General features: G+C 40.0%; 1 protein-coding gene across 5 annotated transcripts in view; it reads right to left on the bottom strand.

The window, feature by feature from the left end:
* The window catches only part of Arnt (aryl hydrocarbon receptor nuclear translocator), a 65,205-nt gene that overhangs the window by 14,532 nt on the left and 33,914 nt on the right, over positions 1–16,759 (bottom strand). For all 5 annotated transcript variants that reach the window (XM_038311864.1, XM_038311865.1, XM_038311868.1 and 2 more), the window contains 7 exons: positions 14,824–15,037; positions 12,721–12,934; positions 10,835–10,937; positions 9,114–9,179; positions 8,085–8,170; positions 4,441–4,517; positions 50–184 (listed from right to left, as the gene is read on the bottom strand). In XM_038311864.1, coding sequence (XP_038167792.1) covers positions 50–184; positions 4,441–4,517; positions 8,085–8,170; positions 9,114–9,179; positions 10,835–10,937; positions 12,721–12,934; positions 14,824–15,037 — 895 coding nt within the window. The remainder of the gene's footprint in view (positions 1–49; positions 185–4,440; positions 4,518–8,084; positions 8,171–9,113; positions 9,180–10,834; positions 10,938–12,720; positions 12,935–14,823; positions 15,038–16,759) is intronic.

Below are 16,759 nucleotides of genomic sequence, written 5' to 3'. Positions count from 1 at the left end.
ACAGAAAGCAAAGGCCTAAGTATCAACAATGTAGTAACTCCATTCTCACCTGTGGCTGGTAGCCAACAGTAGCCACACAACGATGATCTACAAAAGTAAATATCCCCTCGATGTTGTGTCGGGAGATGAACTCTGTTGGTTGGCAAATGTTACTCATGTCTGTACAGTTGGGAGAACTAGTTACCTAAGAGTGGAGAGATAAAAATGAGCCAAAATAATACCATTACTTACAAAAAACATTTTCAATCCTCTTACGAGTATCTGCGTAGGTATGAGACTATCAAATTTAGGAACTTTTAAGTGTTTCCCCCAGAAATGCAAAAATGGCAGTCCCAATGAGACGCATGAAGTCTAGCTCTACTCCTATACATGTTTTCTTTACTACATTAGTAAAGTAAAAAACAATGAATGCAACTCTAAACTATCTACCTGTTATTTGGTTAGCCTGTGTTCATTATTCAGAATGGTTCCTGTTTCTGAGAAACTTAACTGTGTTCAGGAAAAGAATCAAAATCAAGGTGCTAGAGTTGCTTGAATGGCTAAGGACACTGGCTGCTCTTCCTGAGACCCTGAGTTCAGCTCTAGAACCTATATGGCAGGTCATCTGAATAGAAATGAGTTAGTTTAAGTCATGAGCTAGCTAAAAACGAGCCTAGTCTCTGTCATTGTCTGGGAGCTGGTGGGACAGAGAAAGACTTGTCACATCTGGTGTCTAACCCGGGGCACATATTTCCACAAAGGACCTGAGAAAGCTTAAAAAGAAAAGTCCCAAACACACAAACACGAAGCCAGAGAGTTTCCTAGTCTGCAGTCTCTTAGGTGGACCACATCGTACAGAGATACAGTTCCTGACTGCTGCCTGCAGGCCTGAGCCAGCCAGCTCCATGAGCAGAGCCATGTGGTAGGTCTCAGGATGGCTCACATGGTCAGAGAAGGCTGCGGGTATGCAATGAAGCAGTCCAGGTAAGAAAACCTTTAAACAGATACAGCAAAAACTGGGTATAGACAATCATAGGAAAAAATAGTTAAAAAATAATAAAGTCATTAAAGAAAGAGTAAAGTAATATAAAGGAAAAAATGCTACATAAGGATGGGAAACACAGAGCAACCGGATCCTATGTGGTGCTTTGCTCATTTGATTTCATGAATGCTGATGAGTGAACGGCAGCTGCTGAGACAATGGATTATGGAAGGGGCTGCTGACTTAAAATGTGTGTGTGTGTGTGTGTGTGTGTGTGTGTGTGTGTGTTAGAGATGTACCGGAATTTGAATGGAAGTTGAGGAATGTGTTGCATTGGGGAAGGGGCTATGCCTTTGTTTCCACAGAAAATAAAAAGTTGTGGTTCTCTTCAAAATTAATAAAGATCAGATTTGATTGGGGAGACATCATGAAAATCTTGGCTATAGACATAAAGAAGAAACCAAGGAAGCCTACAGGACAGGTGATGTATCTGCTGATCCCTCTGCTGTGGGAACAGCTCTGAGACTGGGTGAGACATGACAGATCTTGTTGGCTACTGAGTCCTCGTGACTTATAATTACATGCCATCCTTTCATATGGCATGGATAGAGATTATATTACAGTTTGGTTATATAGTCCAAATGGACTTATAAAGTTGATAGATGCCTTCTACCTGCTCAAACGTAGAAAAAAATTATCTTTAAATGACTTGTGCGCACCACACATTCCAAACTTGTATTAATGCAGATATATGTTACCTTTAAAAGTTTATGCATTTTTTCAGAAAGAAACAACAGGACCAGACCCCAATGAAGACAACTAGGCCAGGTGATCCAGCCTCTCGGAATGCCTCTGCTGCAGTTTCCTCAAAATTCTGCATCAGAGCAACTGCAAAGCTGCTAGCTAAGATGGTCCAGCCTCACAGACTACTTCAGCCAAGACTTCAGGTAAGCTCTACATTTTCCCATCACATAGACACACTAGACAAAAAAAAAACCAATACAGCTAGCTCTCCCAGGACTTGACGATTATACTAATTTTCTCAGGGTCTCTTAAAGATGCCATTGCCCCAGACAACAAGAAGCAATCTAGAGAATATAATCCCCACATTCCTAAGAGGTGGGGTGGGTGGTTTTTGGTCATTCACTGGGTTATGGATGTTTGTTACTCTTCAGTGGAGTTGGTTACAAGTAGTTATTGGTCATGGTCAGGAACTAAGCTGAACAAAGGATCTCTTTCTGAAGGGACAAAGGGGGGGATATAGTATAGAAATGATTAAAAGGGTGGATTAGTGAGTCTACTTTTGAACAATCACTAGTCTCAAATATTTTACATTGGTATGGATTTTTGTATATTGATAAAAATTTAATATATGCTTCTAATCTTGTTTAAGGTATCGTACCTATGTGGCACATTTAAAAACATAATTTAAAGTTTTAGTCCTTAAAAGTTATTTAAGATTCGAAAGACACATTAGTAGTTAGTCATCTATAATAATAAAACTTGTAGTCTTATTAGGTGTGTTTTCAAGATTAAAACAGATATATTTAGATAGACAGAAGGTCTTCAAACACTTCAAAGATGTGTAAATGAACATGGCATTTAAAATGTTTTAATAACATAAGACTTTTTCTGACAGTGAGACACATATGCTCCTGGCAGCACCAATTTACTTCAAAAGAAGATAAGCATCAAAGAAACTCCATATGAAATTTGCTTCCCTTATGGTAAAAAGCTAGTAAAAATTTGGGCAAGAAACTGCCCTTGCTGACAGTATACTGTCCAAACTAGAAAAGCAGGTGCAAAAAAAGGGGACTGTCAAACCTTGCTAAGACAAGTAGGACAGTACTTCAAAACTCCCTGCTTCCCAGAAATGTCTATTACCACATACTAGGCCTGTAGGCCAGAGGTAGATGCCCCAACATTACAGAAGAACTTTGGGTAACTGTCTAGACAGTTAGATGTCCCTGTCGCTAGGTAACATTACACCCTTCTGAGGTTTGATGAAGTTAAAGATTAACTAATAAGACCTAAAGTTTTCCTAAGTTATGACAAAAGGCAAATGAGGTAAAAAAAACTTTAGACTCACAAAGATAAGATAAATAATAGAGCATTTTCTCTAATTTTGCCAAATACAAATGGATTGGATGATGTAACTGAAATTCTTACTTGATAACTGCTTTGTTGTATATAATTTTACTATGTTAAAAGTTAACAACTTTCCTTTGTAATTAGACAAAGTGGGAGAAATGCTGTGGAACAATTTTTGTATACTGTAAATATGTATTACTCTTACTGGTTAATAAAAAGCTGACTGGCCTATAGCTGGGCAGTAAGAGATTGGGCAGGAGAGCCAATCTGGGATGAAACTGGGGAGATGAGCAGAGTCAAGAGCTGGAGAGATGGCTTAGAAGAGCACTCACTGATCTTCCAGAGGTCCAGGTTCCCAGCACCCACTTGGCACCTCACAATTGACTGTAACTCTAGTTCCAGGTAGCTGACAACCTCAGACATATATGCAGGCAAATAAATAAACAAACAAACAAATAAGAGGGGTGGAGTCAGAGGAGACACCATTGAACTGTGGAGTAAGAAGAATGGAAAGTATACACATGAGGTAAACGAGCCTGGGGGCAGCACACAGATTAACAGAAATGGGTTATGTTAAGAACTAGTTAAAAATGAGCCTAAGCCTCACAACCATCCGTAATGAGATCTGGTGCCCTCTTCTGGCCTGAAGGCATGCTTGCAGGCAGAATACTGTATACATAATAATAAAGATAACATAAAAGTTATTATATATATATATTTACACACATACACACAAATATATATATATATATATATGCCAAGCATTTATAATTAATATTAAGTATCTGTGTGGCTATTTGGGAACTGGATGGTGGGACAGAAAAGTCCACCCTATACAAGTCCTAGCACCCATATGGCAGGTCAAGTGGTGCACATACATGCAAGCAAAATACCCATAAACAAAATAAAATAAACTTTAAAAATATTTTTTAAAAATCTATCATAAGGCATGTAATAACAAAAGAAAAACAATTGTTCTTGTTTTGCACAGGGACAAAAGAAATTAACTGGAAATGGAAAAGTAAGTACTGCAAAACTATAACAGAGTCAAGCACAGCCTGGCAAGGTGTTGTCTTCCTAAACTCCCAGCTCTCAAAGGCTAACGTGGAAGGATCCCTTGAATCTATAACCTGGATGTCTAGACAACACAGGGAAGTGTCATCAGCAATATCAACAACAAAAAGATTACCACCCTCTTTCACACTCTTGATTTTTCGCAAATCTGAGAATAAGCAAGGTTTACTATAAATAACATATTTTTTCAGATTTTTAGATTTATGGATTTTTTTTCTATGTATTCACAGAGTAAAAAAAATTAACGCAAATAAGTCCTGAAAAGATTTATTTCCTAATCTGAAAGGAACATAGATGTGAAGATTCATACTCGCCTGCAACCTGCCAATGGCCACTAGGCAGAATTTGCTCCCCTGGCCAGCCTCTGGGTCATCGTCTGGGAGGGAGACACCTTCGTGAAGGAAAAGAAGAATGACTCAGAGATCTCAAACTCAAATCCCTTTAAAGGCAAGTGACTAAAGGTTCACCAATACATATCAGTATGATGATGCTAAGTATAAAATGGTGTTTTAAAAAATCAACTATGCAGAATTTATTATAAATGTCAGTCATTATTTCATGTTTGTGTATTGTTTATTATTTTTAAGTCAGAATATAACTGTCTTAAATAGAACTTTTGTAGCTGTAACCTTGACTCTTCATTCTGCCTCCCAATGCTGGGATTATAGGCATGTACCAGCACACTTGGCTTCAATATTTGAATTGAATTAACAAAATGAAAATACAAGTCCCAGCCAAAGTCATCTAAAAACATAAACTTTACATATGCTATGTGATTATAGCATACGCAGATTAGTAAACATTCCTGCCAAACCTGTGACCTTTTTGGGGGGAGGGAAGGGGAGACAGGGTTTCTCTGTAGCTTTGGAGCCTGTCCTGGAACTAGCTCTTGTAGACCAGGCTGGCCTCGAACTCACAGAGATCTGCCTGCCTCTGCTTCCTGAGGGCTGGGATTAAAAGCGTGCGCCACCACCACCTGGCTAAACCAGTGACTTTAAAACTAAACAAAAATTAAATTATCCCAAACACCAAAAGATATTCATAGTCATAGAAAAAGGGAAGAAAAGTACATTCCTCTCAATTTCTTTATCTCTCATTTTTATCCAGGAAAAGACATTTTCTTGATAGTTATACAAAAGTAGAAAGATCATACATACATTTACTGTATGATTTATATATATAAGATGACTAAAAAGTTCATGTGTCATTATATATAATAAACAGTTCAAATTTAACTTTTCTCAATTATATTAATTCCCATTTATTGGCTACATGGCATGTGCCAGGAACTGTGCTGTGTGCTTTTCTTACACTAAATCTAACTCTTACAATAATGATATATAGGATATATTATGTCGAATCATAGATGAGAAAACTGATGTAAAGATCAAGTAACTTACCATAGGTTAAACTGCTGACATAATGCCAGAAAGAAAATGCAGGTTTTTCCAAATCAATGTTAATTTTTTCTTAAAATTTTCTTAAAAACAGGAGTTGAGAAAAGGCTAGTGGTTAAGATCACTGGCTCTTCCAGAGGACCCAGGTTTAATTCCCAGCACCCACACAGCAGCTCAAAACCATCGGTAACTCCAATCCCAGGGGATCTTATACTGTCTTCTGGACTCTGTGGGCACCAGGCAAACAGGTGGTGCCCAGACATACATGCAGACAAAACACCCATACACATAAAATAAATAATAATTAAAACTTGTCTCTCTTTTCTCTGCATTTCCAGCTTCTGTAAATGCCCATTTCCCAATAATACTCTTCCAGTGGGGAAGTACTAGAGAAGGTAAGATTTGGAAACTCTTGATAGCCAACGTAAAAAGCTGATTTTGCTAGGCATGGAAAATCAAGTCTGTAATCCTGACACTTGTGAGGCTGAGGTAGGAGAGCACCTTCAAGGTCTTAAAACAAAACAAAAATCTGATCTGAACACAGTACCACCTTTGCTGCATCTCTGATTTAATCTCAAATTCTAATAAAAGTATTCTACTCACATCTACACTTTCCATTTAATTTACAAAGTCCCCTTTTAAATTACTGCAATCAATATATTTTCCATTTACCCCTCAAAGCCTCACTACCATTTCAGTTTGCCCAAATTAATTGCATGACATTCTAATGTTTCCAGCTGGGCATAGAGATGGCATACCTTTAATCCTAGCATTTAACAGGCAAAGGCAGGTGGAACTGAGGCTAGCTTGGTCTATATAGAGAGTTCCAGGACATCCAGGGTTACATAGTGAGACCCTGTCTAAAGTAAAATAAAATTCCAGTGTTTCTTTGCCACAACTGCTTAAAGACATAGTATTTAGTGTAAAATATTGTGAATATTTAAAACTATAATAATAGTTAATAATAGTTACTTGGTTATTTGTTTATTCGTGTTTGGCAATTCCAGGAAGAGGTTGAAGTGGGGAAACTGCTTGAACTCAGGAGTTCCAGGGCAGCAATAAATATCTATTTTATATATGATATTACATACTAAAAAATATAAGTATCAGCAATATACTTTAAAAGATTTATTTATTTTTGTGTATTTGCCTGTGCGAGTTCAGGGCACCACACGTGTACAGGAACCTGCAGAGGCCAGAAGAGGGTATCAGATCCCAATATGGCATTTAATGTTTTAATAACTTAGGACTTTTCATGACAATGAGACATGTCTGCTCCTGGCAGCACCAATCTACTTCAAGAGGAAGATGGGCATCGAAGAGGCTACTTAAGGAGTTTGTTAGCCATTTGGTCAAGAAACTGCTCTTGCCTGGACTGTTGCATAAACTGGACACAGAGAACCCGCAGAGAGAGGACTGCTGAACTTGCCTAAAGGTGAGATGGTCTTTTGGGGTTTCTGATTCATGAAAGAGTCTGCAAGACATTCTGCAGGACACAGCAGATAGTGACTGAACTGCCTTTGAAATTTCCTGCTTCATGGAAATGTCTGCTGCATACTATGGGCCTGTAGGCTGAAGATGGATGCCCCAACGGTACAGAAAAACTTTGGGTGATTGTCCAGGTAGCAAGATGTCTCTGTCATTTCTAGAGTTTGGAAGTTGTTTATTTCTTGTTTGCTTAGGTAATATATTCTTCTGGAGTCTTTGATAGAGTTGAAGAATGGTTATAGTTTTCCTTTGTTATGGTAAAAGATAAAATAGATCTAAATATTGTAATTGTAATTCTTGCTTGATAACTGTTTTGTTATATGTAATTTTAGTATGTTAAAGTGAAAGCCTTTCTTTTTTGCTTAAACAGAAAAAGGGGAAATGATGTGGGAGGGTCATCTGTCAATGTGTTACTTTCACTGGTTAATAAAGAAACTGCCTTGGCCTTTTGATAGGCCAGCCCTTAGGTAGGTGGAGTAGACAGAACAGAATGCTGGGAGAAAGAAGCAGAGTCAGGCACACGCCATGCTTCTACTACCCAAGACAGACGGTGGTTAGACTCATGCCGGTAAGCCACAGTCAAGTGGTGATACACATTAATAGAAATGGGTTAAGCAAGATGTGAGAGTTAGTCAGTAAGAGACTAGAGCTAATGGGCCAGGCAGTATTTAAATGAATACAATTTTCCGTGTAATTATTTTGGGTAAAGCTAGCCACGGCCGGGAGCCCGGCGGCAGGAAGCGGCCAGCTGCTCCTTCTACAGTAGTAAGTGCTCTTAACTGCTGAGAGCTCTTTCCAGCCTCTTTTAATGTTTCCAATGATACATTAAGGAGGAAAAGAAAAGCCAGGAGGTAGTGGCACATACCTTTAATCCAAGCACTAAGGAGGCAGAGGCAGGAGGATCTCTGTGAGTTTCAGGTAAGCCTGGTCTACAAAGAGAGTTCCAGGATAGCCAGAGCTGTTACACAGAGAAACCCTGCCTAGAAAAACCCTCACCAAAGTTTTCTTTTTAATTGACAAATTTCTAAGTAAGCAAGTGTATCAAGAGAGAAATTGTGACATCACTTTCTTACCTGCTGGAGGCCAGGCCTTGATGTAGCCTGTGCAGTGGACCACCACAAAGTGAGGTTCTCCGTCCTTCACAGAGCCAAGGCCATTCCTGGAAGAGTTACAGGAAACAGGGGCATGTTCTATGAAGTAAACTTGTCCTCTAAAAGCATTCATTGATCCACTTATTTATTTATCCATTTATTAGTACTACATATATGTATGGTAAGTGTGGGGTTTTATATACCACCTAAAACCTGTAGAGGTCGGCAGTCAGAGGAGAGAACAACTCTGTGGAATTGAGTCTCTCCATCTTCCCTTTTGTGGATTGTGGGGACTGAACTCATTTTGAAGCAAGTGACTTTATCTGCTAAGCCATCTTGCTGGCCCCATTTGCTTGTTTATATATGTATGTGTGTGTGTGGGGGGGGGGTACATGGAAGTCAGAGGACAACCTAAGAAAGTCAGTTCTCTCCTTCTACCATGTGAGCTCCAGAGACTGTCAGGTGTCAGGGTTGGCAGCAATTACCTTTATCAGATGAACCACCCCAGAAACCCCCAATAATCAAATTTTTAGGGAAACAAAGTCTAAGCACCTTTAACTTCAGCTTCCTGGACAGTCAGAAAACTATCTACTCAGTTGCCTGCTCTTTCCCACCCCAAAAATAGCCAAGTTTTTAACCCCTGTTGAAGTAAACCACACCATATAATAAAACAAAACAAACACACACACACCAAGAAAAATAGGTAAAGTAGAAGCAACTTTCTCAAACAGAACGAGAAAGAGAAGCTTTTAAAGTTCAGAAACTGGACACACACCTTTAAATAATAGCAGAACTCGGGAGGCAGAGGCAGGTGGATCTCTGAGTTCAAGGTCAGCCTGGTCTACAGAATGAGTTCTAGGAAAGCTAGGGCTACACAGAGAAACCCTGTCTCGAAAAACCAAAAATAAGTAAATAAGCTGAGAAACACTGCTAGAAAGTAAGTAACGGTGAGGTAAATGAGAGAGAGCGGTCAGCTAAAGTAAACCCCGTTTTCACTGCTACGGATTTTACCTGCATCTATTCCTCAAAAAGCTCAGTCTATTCATGGAAACTGGGTCCACGGAGCTATTGCCACACCTGTTTAAAAAAAAAAAAAATCAAAGTTACAGGGCTATGATAAATAACAACAGGAGGAAAAGAGATCCAACTTTATATATATATATATATATATATATATATATATATATATATATAAAACTGGCAATAACAAGGAAGTCAAGATGACTTGTCAAACTAATATTTTTGTTGTTTTGTTTAATTTGAGACAGCACCTTTACACCTAGGCTGGCCTGGAAATAGCTAAGGCCCAGAGAGTGCCTTCAACTGACCCTTCCTTCTGCCACCAGTACCTGAGTGATGATGGTATTTCAAGCATGTACCAACACACCAATTTTATATGGTGTTGGATATTTAACCTATAGCTCCATGCATTTTAGACAAGCACTCTACCAAAAATGTCATATTCCCAGACCATTTAAAACCATACATATACATGTATGTATGTATATATAACTTATTTTTTTGGTGTGCGTGTCACTGTGCACGTGTAAAGGGCAGAAGAAAATGCAGGGAGCTGGTTCTCTCTCCCCACTATGGCTTTCTGCCAAATTTCCTTACCCACTACACTATCTCTGTGGTTGCCAACCCAGACTAACCTTTGAGACAGGCTCTGGTGCAGCACAGCATGACCTCAAACTCCCTATCTGCCTGCCTTTAACTGCCAAGTGATGAGATTACAGGGAAGCACCACCATGCCAACAATAATTTAGTGGACTACTTAAAAAATGTTTTTAATAATATTAAGACAAAAAATTTTAGTTTTTGGGAGGGGGCGTTTTGAGACAGGGTTTCTCTGTAGCTTTGGAGCCTGTCCTGGAACTTTGCTCTGTAGATCAGGCTGGCCTCGAACTCACAGAGATCCACCCGCCTCTGTCTCCCAAGTGCTGGGATTAAAGGCATGTGCCACAACCACTGCCTGGCCTAAAAAAAAAAAAGTTGCTGTTGTTTTTTGTTTGTTTTTTTATTTTAAAGAGTATTAAAACTTTGTGTAGCCAGGTGGTAGTAGCACATACCTTTAATCCCAGCATTTGGGAGGCAGAGGCATGTAGATCTCCGTGAGTTCGAGGTCAGCCTGGTCTACAGAGCGAGTTCCAGGACAGCTAGGGCTACACAGAGAAATTCTGGCCTGAAAAATCAAACAAACAGAATAACAATAAAAACAAAAAACAAAAAAGCTTTTGTGTATCCCAGGCAAGCATAATACCACTGAGCAGTAAGTCCCTTTGTCTATTTCATTTTATTTTTTATTTTTTTTAGAGATAGAGTCTTATTATGTAGTTTATGCTAGCCTAGAACTCATGATCTTCCTCCCTTGGCCTCCAAGGTTCTAGGATTACAAGCATGCACTACTAGATCTTGACTGTTTCCTTTAAGACAAGATCTCACTATAGGCTATGCTGGACTTATAGCAATACTCCTGCCTCAGCCTTCTAAGGGCTGGCATCAAAGGCTATGCCACCATGCCTAGCTTTTCACTTCTTTAGAGAAGCCAAGCATGGTGACACATATGTAATGCCAGCACTTGGGAGACAGAGATGAGCAGGTCAGGAGCCCAAGGATACCTACCTTCAAGGAACGTAGCTCTAGAAATCAATGTTAATGCGTTCGACAGAGATGGAAGCCTCAGCTGCTCATTATTCCCACTGCAACACAATCCCAAACTTCACACTCACCTCATTCGACAAATAAACGATCTCCTGGAGCCCATACACATCCTCATGGAAGACTGCTGACCTTCCTTTTTCACTGTTCCAGTCTTCAGATCCAGGATTCGCCCTGGAGAAAGATGTGGAGAGCAATCTGAAGTTAATTCTTGTGATGGGAAAAGGAGGAGCTACAGGAGGCAAAAGGAAGTGCCCTTCCCTGCCCTCCCATCTTCTTGTTTATGATAGAGATTCTTTCCTTTTTTAAAGCCATAACTACTCCAATCTTCATCTAGGACTCTGTCAGTTCTAAGACAGCACTGGAAATGTCTCTGAGCAAGGCAGGAATTTCCATTCCAATACTGGAGGAAGCACGAGGCAATGCGTGTGTCTTTCTGGCTATCTCGCTCTCTCTTTTGGTTTTAGGAAACAGGGCTCTCTGTGTAGCCCTGGCTGTCCTGGAATTCATTATTGTAGACCAGGCTGGCCTTCAACCCAGAGATCCGCCTGCCTCTGCTTCCCTAGTACTGGCACTGAAGTGTGTTTGACACCACTGCTTTGGCCAAGCAAGGTGTATTCTTATGCTTGATTTTTTTTTTCACAAAACTTCAGTATTTTTGTTGTTGCGTGCATGAGTCTATTCATATACATGAGGTCAGAGGACAGCTCCGTGGAGTTACCTTCCACTTCACCCAGGCTCTGCAGACTAAGCTGAGGTTGCTGAGCTCACACGACAAGCTCCTTTACCTACTAAGCTGTCTTGCCAGTTTACTAATTATCTTCAATCTTGGGGGGGGGGTGTGCCTTGTTTAAAAACTAGTCATTTTACATGCTAAGAAACATATCTGTGTGAAAACAAAACTGTTTCTCTCCTTTATTTATTAAAAAGAAAACAACAGTAACTTTTGGGGAAACAGAAAACTAGAGAAGTAAAATGTACAAAAATCACAAAAGAAGAAAAAATCTAAACAACAAAATCAATACAAACGTCCACTGCAGAGATATTAAAATTTCATGCATTTTTAATTACCAGTTATTTGTTTCCATTTTATAACTTCCTATACAGTTGCCCAGAACAAAAAACACTTATTCCTCTACCCAAGTGCTGGCAGAGGACTGAATCTCATTTAAATGGGTGGAGGAAGAATGACAAAGGAGAAACACAAGGGTAGCAACCAAGCACCGTACACACTGGCGGATAACCACTCTCCTATAATATTAGAATCTATTGTCATAGAACCTAGCATTAAGTCAAGCACCATATACACTGGCGGATAACCACTCTCCTATAATATTAGAATCTATTGTCACAGAACCTAGCACTAAGTCAAGCACCATATACACTGGTGGATAACCACTCTCCTATAATATTAGAATCTATTGTCATAGAACCTAGCACTAAGTCAAGCACCATATACACTGGTGGATAACCACTCTCCTATAATATTAGAATCTATTGTCACAGAACCTAGCACTAAGTCAAGCACCATATACACTGGTGGATAATCACTCTCCTATAATATTAGAATCTATTGTCATAGAACCTAGCACTAAGTCAAGCACAAGTTGGTATGAAAAAAAAGGCAGATAATAAATGAAATACAAGCACAGATAGTTCTTTTATTATGTAGAGACGGGAAGGAAACTATTGCAACATTTTAATTTCCCTGTTTTTTTAACAGTATAATTAGCACACAAAACAACTTAAGAACACAACCACTTATGAAACATTTTCTAAGAATAAGCCACAGAGTAGATATTCTTCATGTGAATAAAATTTAAAAATTATATTCATTAAGGGAAAATTTTTATAAGCTCTGCCAGATTCAACAAACCAATATAGGGGCTTAAATATCTGTAATGTCTCAGCAAAACAAAGACTTTCTCCACTCATCTGCTACCCACCCGGTTCTCACCTGTCAGGGCGTTTTCTGAAGTAGACAGCTGCTCTCGGAGTTTATCCACATCATCTGGGTGCACCTGATCATAGAGTGTGCTCCCGAACCATTCAGACTGAGGCTGGTTCAAAACAGGAGTCACTGAATCAGAGACATAAACCACCCGGCCAGTCTCACAGGAGACAATAAACAGAAAGCCGTCTGCTGCCTCCAAGATCAAATGTTTCAGTTCCTGGTCAAGAAAATAAGTCAAGTCAATAGTGAACTCTGAAAAACCATATATTTCTAGTCATGAGAAACAGGAAGACCCTTTGTATACACACACTGCTCCATTAGGAATTTCAGGCTCTACCTCAGCCAAGCCATCCTAAATATCCACTGGCAAAGTTTTTACAATAAATATTTATTCCATTTCTCTAAGATGCCTCTTTTTCTTAAGACTACCTCTTTTTCTTAAGACTCAAGGGAGAATTAAAAGGTTTACAAAGATAAAATTTTTGGAGGGGGACAGGAGTCTTCTGGCCTTGGACTCATGGAAATCCTCTAGCTTCAGCCTCTCAGGTACCGGAATTAGAACTATCACCTACGGCTAATAACTGTTTTTTTTTTAAAAAAAGGCATGGCCACAGTAATCACACACTGCATGTGTACACATATTTACACAAGGCTGGCCCTTGGGAGGATGAATTCCAACTTCTTACTCCTACCCTAGTGCTGAAATCACAGGTTATGAGCTACCACGTCTAGCTGTAGATGGTGTTAAAGATCAAACTCAGTGTTTCTTGCTTTCTTGTTATGAACGATCATATATCCTTTTTAGTTTTTGAAAAAGGGTCTTGGTACATAGCTCAGGCTGACCTAGAATTCCCTATGTAAACCAGGCTGGCCTTGGCGTCCTTAGTGCGGGGATTAAAGGCATGTCCTGGATTTCTAATTAAAATGTAACTTGTCTCCATAGTCACTTTCATTCAAGGTTAGAGAGACTAAATAAATATTAGACATCTCACCTTTATATTTACCACAAATAAAATATTAACAAAAAGCCATCCAGCTCTCCATATGCCTCTTTCCACCATTTTTCATTTATAACTTTAACGCTCACATATGTATTATGTTCAAATTTAGGTCTGTCTTCTGGCAGTAGCACAGGAGGTGAGTGCTCTCTACCAACGAGCTACAGCCATAGCTCTTACACGGAGTTCTAAATGACGGCAAGTATTGCTGCCATCTGTTTTCATGTGTGTACCAAAGTTAGCAAAACGTATCATGGAGCAACAGGGACTGCCTATTAGACTAGAAGCTGCTTCAGGGGTGGGCAGAACTCTTCCATCGTCTAGAATCCCAAACCTAAGGAATCCTGGTTCCGTGAACATGGTCCTCTCTGGCAGTCGGCCTCCTTCCACTTCACGGGCTATATGTATGAGTCAAGTTCTAAAACACCTAAAACCTACTGCTAAATAGTGCTCACAACTATTTATTTATTTATTTATTTATTTATTTATTTTGTATACAATATTCCATCTGTGTGTATGCCTGCAGGCCAGAAGAGGGCACCAGACCTCATTACAGATGGTTGTGAGCCACCATGTGGTTGCTGGGAATTGAACTCAGGATCTTTGGAAGAGCAGGCAATGCTCTTAACCTCTGAGCCATTTCTCTAGCCCGAGCTCACAACTCTTGTCTGGTTCTCACTACCCCAACACTTAGTTGTACTCAAAGACCGAAATTCTTTTTCTTTCTTTTTTTTTGGGGGGGGGGGAGGAGTGGAGTTTCAAGTCTGTTGTCCTGGAACTAGTGCTGCAGACCAGGCTGGCCTCGAACTCATAGGGATCCATCCAGCTAGAATTAAAGGCATGCGCCACCACTGTCTGGCTCTGAAATTCATTTTTCCATGTGGTCTGCTGTTTCCTGAGCAAACTTCTGAAGCTGGTCATGGTGGCACGTGGGAGGTTGAGGCAAGAGATCAGGCCAATGTCAATGCTGACAGTATAGTAAGTTGGAGGCCACAGAGACCTTACCTCAACAATAAACCAAAACAACAAAAACCCCACAAAATTAGTCTAAATCTTATATATAGTTATATATACATATATACTCAGAGTGACTTTAAGCTCCAGAGACCTGATCAGTAAGGAAAGATGGCTTATAGGAGCCATCAGTGGATGTGTTGCCAGTTCCCCTCAAGGACTTCATGTGAGAAACAGCCATTCGTAAGATGGTTAGCTTGTCTGGTTTGCGAGCCAGGGCGCTACAGGTAGGCACCATGTCCGACAGCTCTGTGATGTAGGCCGTCATCTTGTTGCGTCGCCGCCGCTCTATCTCACTGTGATTCTCCCTGCACGGAGAGAGAGAGAGAGAGAAGCTCCATCTAGGTGGTCGCGTCTGGCCCTCTGGTGTCAGGAAAGCGATACAGGTACCGGGTCAGCTGCTCAAAGATGTAGTACTTAGGTTTTAATGAAGTTCAAGTCTCAGAAGTCAAGCAGGTCAACCTCATGCAGAGTAAGCATGAAACAAACCAAGGAAGTCTAGACAAAGAACAAGGATATAATGCCTCTCCAGGAAACCACTTCCTCTAGATTACTCTTTCTTCAGAGTAAAGAAATGGCTTAAAAATAATAGTTAAAGATGGGCATGGTGGCACATGCCTTTAATTCCAGAACTCAGGAGGCAGAGACAGGGAAATCTCTTGAGTTCAAGGCCAGAATGGTTTGCAGAGTGAGTTCCAGGACAGCCAGAGTTACACAGAGAAACGCTGTCTCAAACAACAAACAAACGAACAATAGAAATAATAGTTTTTTAAAATGTTGATTTCATTTACTTAAGCCTAAGGGAGCAAGTCTCAGCTTCACTGACTGCATGGTTACTAATTAAAACACCTGAAGGCTAGAAAATGACCGACTTTTGCTAATTGAAGTAGACCAATAGCTGATGAAAGAAGTAATAGTACAGAGGCCAGACACAAATAGCATATACTTATAATTCCAGCACAAGAATTTTAAGTCTGAGGCCAGTTTGAGCTATATGGTAAGATCCAGGGGGAACTTAAACTACATAGTGATAGCCTGTTCTAAAATACCAAATGAGGCCAGGCATGGTGGCACATGCCTGTCTATAATCCCAGCAACTGGGAGGCTAAGACAAGAGAATCATCATGAACTTCAAAGTGAGTTTAAGACCAGCCTGGGCTACATAGCAATATTGGTCTCAAAACTACCCCTGCTCCCCGCCCCTTTTAAAGGACGAGAAGAAAAAGCAACAGCAACCAACACCTCAGATTGGGAATTTACTTCAACTAGTCGAGTGCTTGTTTAGCATGCACAAAGCTCTGGGCTTGATCTCCAGCAGCCCATAAAACAGGTGTAACTGTATAAACCTATAATCCCAACATTTGAGTGGATCAAAAGTTTAAGTTCATTCTTGGCTACATATCAAGTCCATGGCCAGCCTGGAATACATAAAACTGTCCTTAAAAAAAAAGAAAGAAAGAAAAAGAAAAGACAGAAAGGAAGAGGAAGAGAGAAAGGGGAAAGAGAAGCCACATATGGTGGTATCCGTCTTTAATCCCAGTACTCAAGAGGTAGAGGCAGAAGGATCTCTATGAGCTCCACGACAGCTAGGGCTACAAAGTGAGACCTGTCCCAAAAAGAAAAAAAGAAAGAAAAAAGAAAACATGATAGCATAAGTTCTCTTAGTTAAGTTTCTTATGATATTAAAATGCAGAACTGAAAGATTCTGGAATTTTATTTGTTACGCTAATGCACAAAAGTCCTACCTTCGTATCTGGGTTTGGCAGTGCACTGCACTGAAGAGTACAAAGTTATCATGTGGGTCGGCAGACAGGGCAAATGTATGCAGGGACTAGGAGTAGAGTAGGGAGACGCAGACTCGAAAGCATGGAAAATTAACTTGGATTTCACCAGGGTAACAAAGATTTCAACCGAGATAACAAAGATCTTCAAACTGAGGCAGAATTACGATGTGACTGTTAAGAGGAATAAGCTAAGAGTCAGTTGACAATCAGGAATTCCAGAAAGTTAAAAGGTTGCTCAGGGGCTTC

The sequence above is a fragment of the Arvicola amphibius genome, chromosome 14 (assembly GCF_903992535.2).
Source record: "Arvicola amphibius chromosome 14, mArvAmp1.2, whole genome shotgun sequence".
Taxonomy (NCBI): Eukaryota; Metazoa; Chordata; class Mammalia; order Rodentia; family Cricetidae; genus Arvicola; species Arvicola amphibius.
Note: the sequence above shows the minus strand (reverse complement) of the source record. Positions and strands in the feature narration are given on the sequence as shown.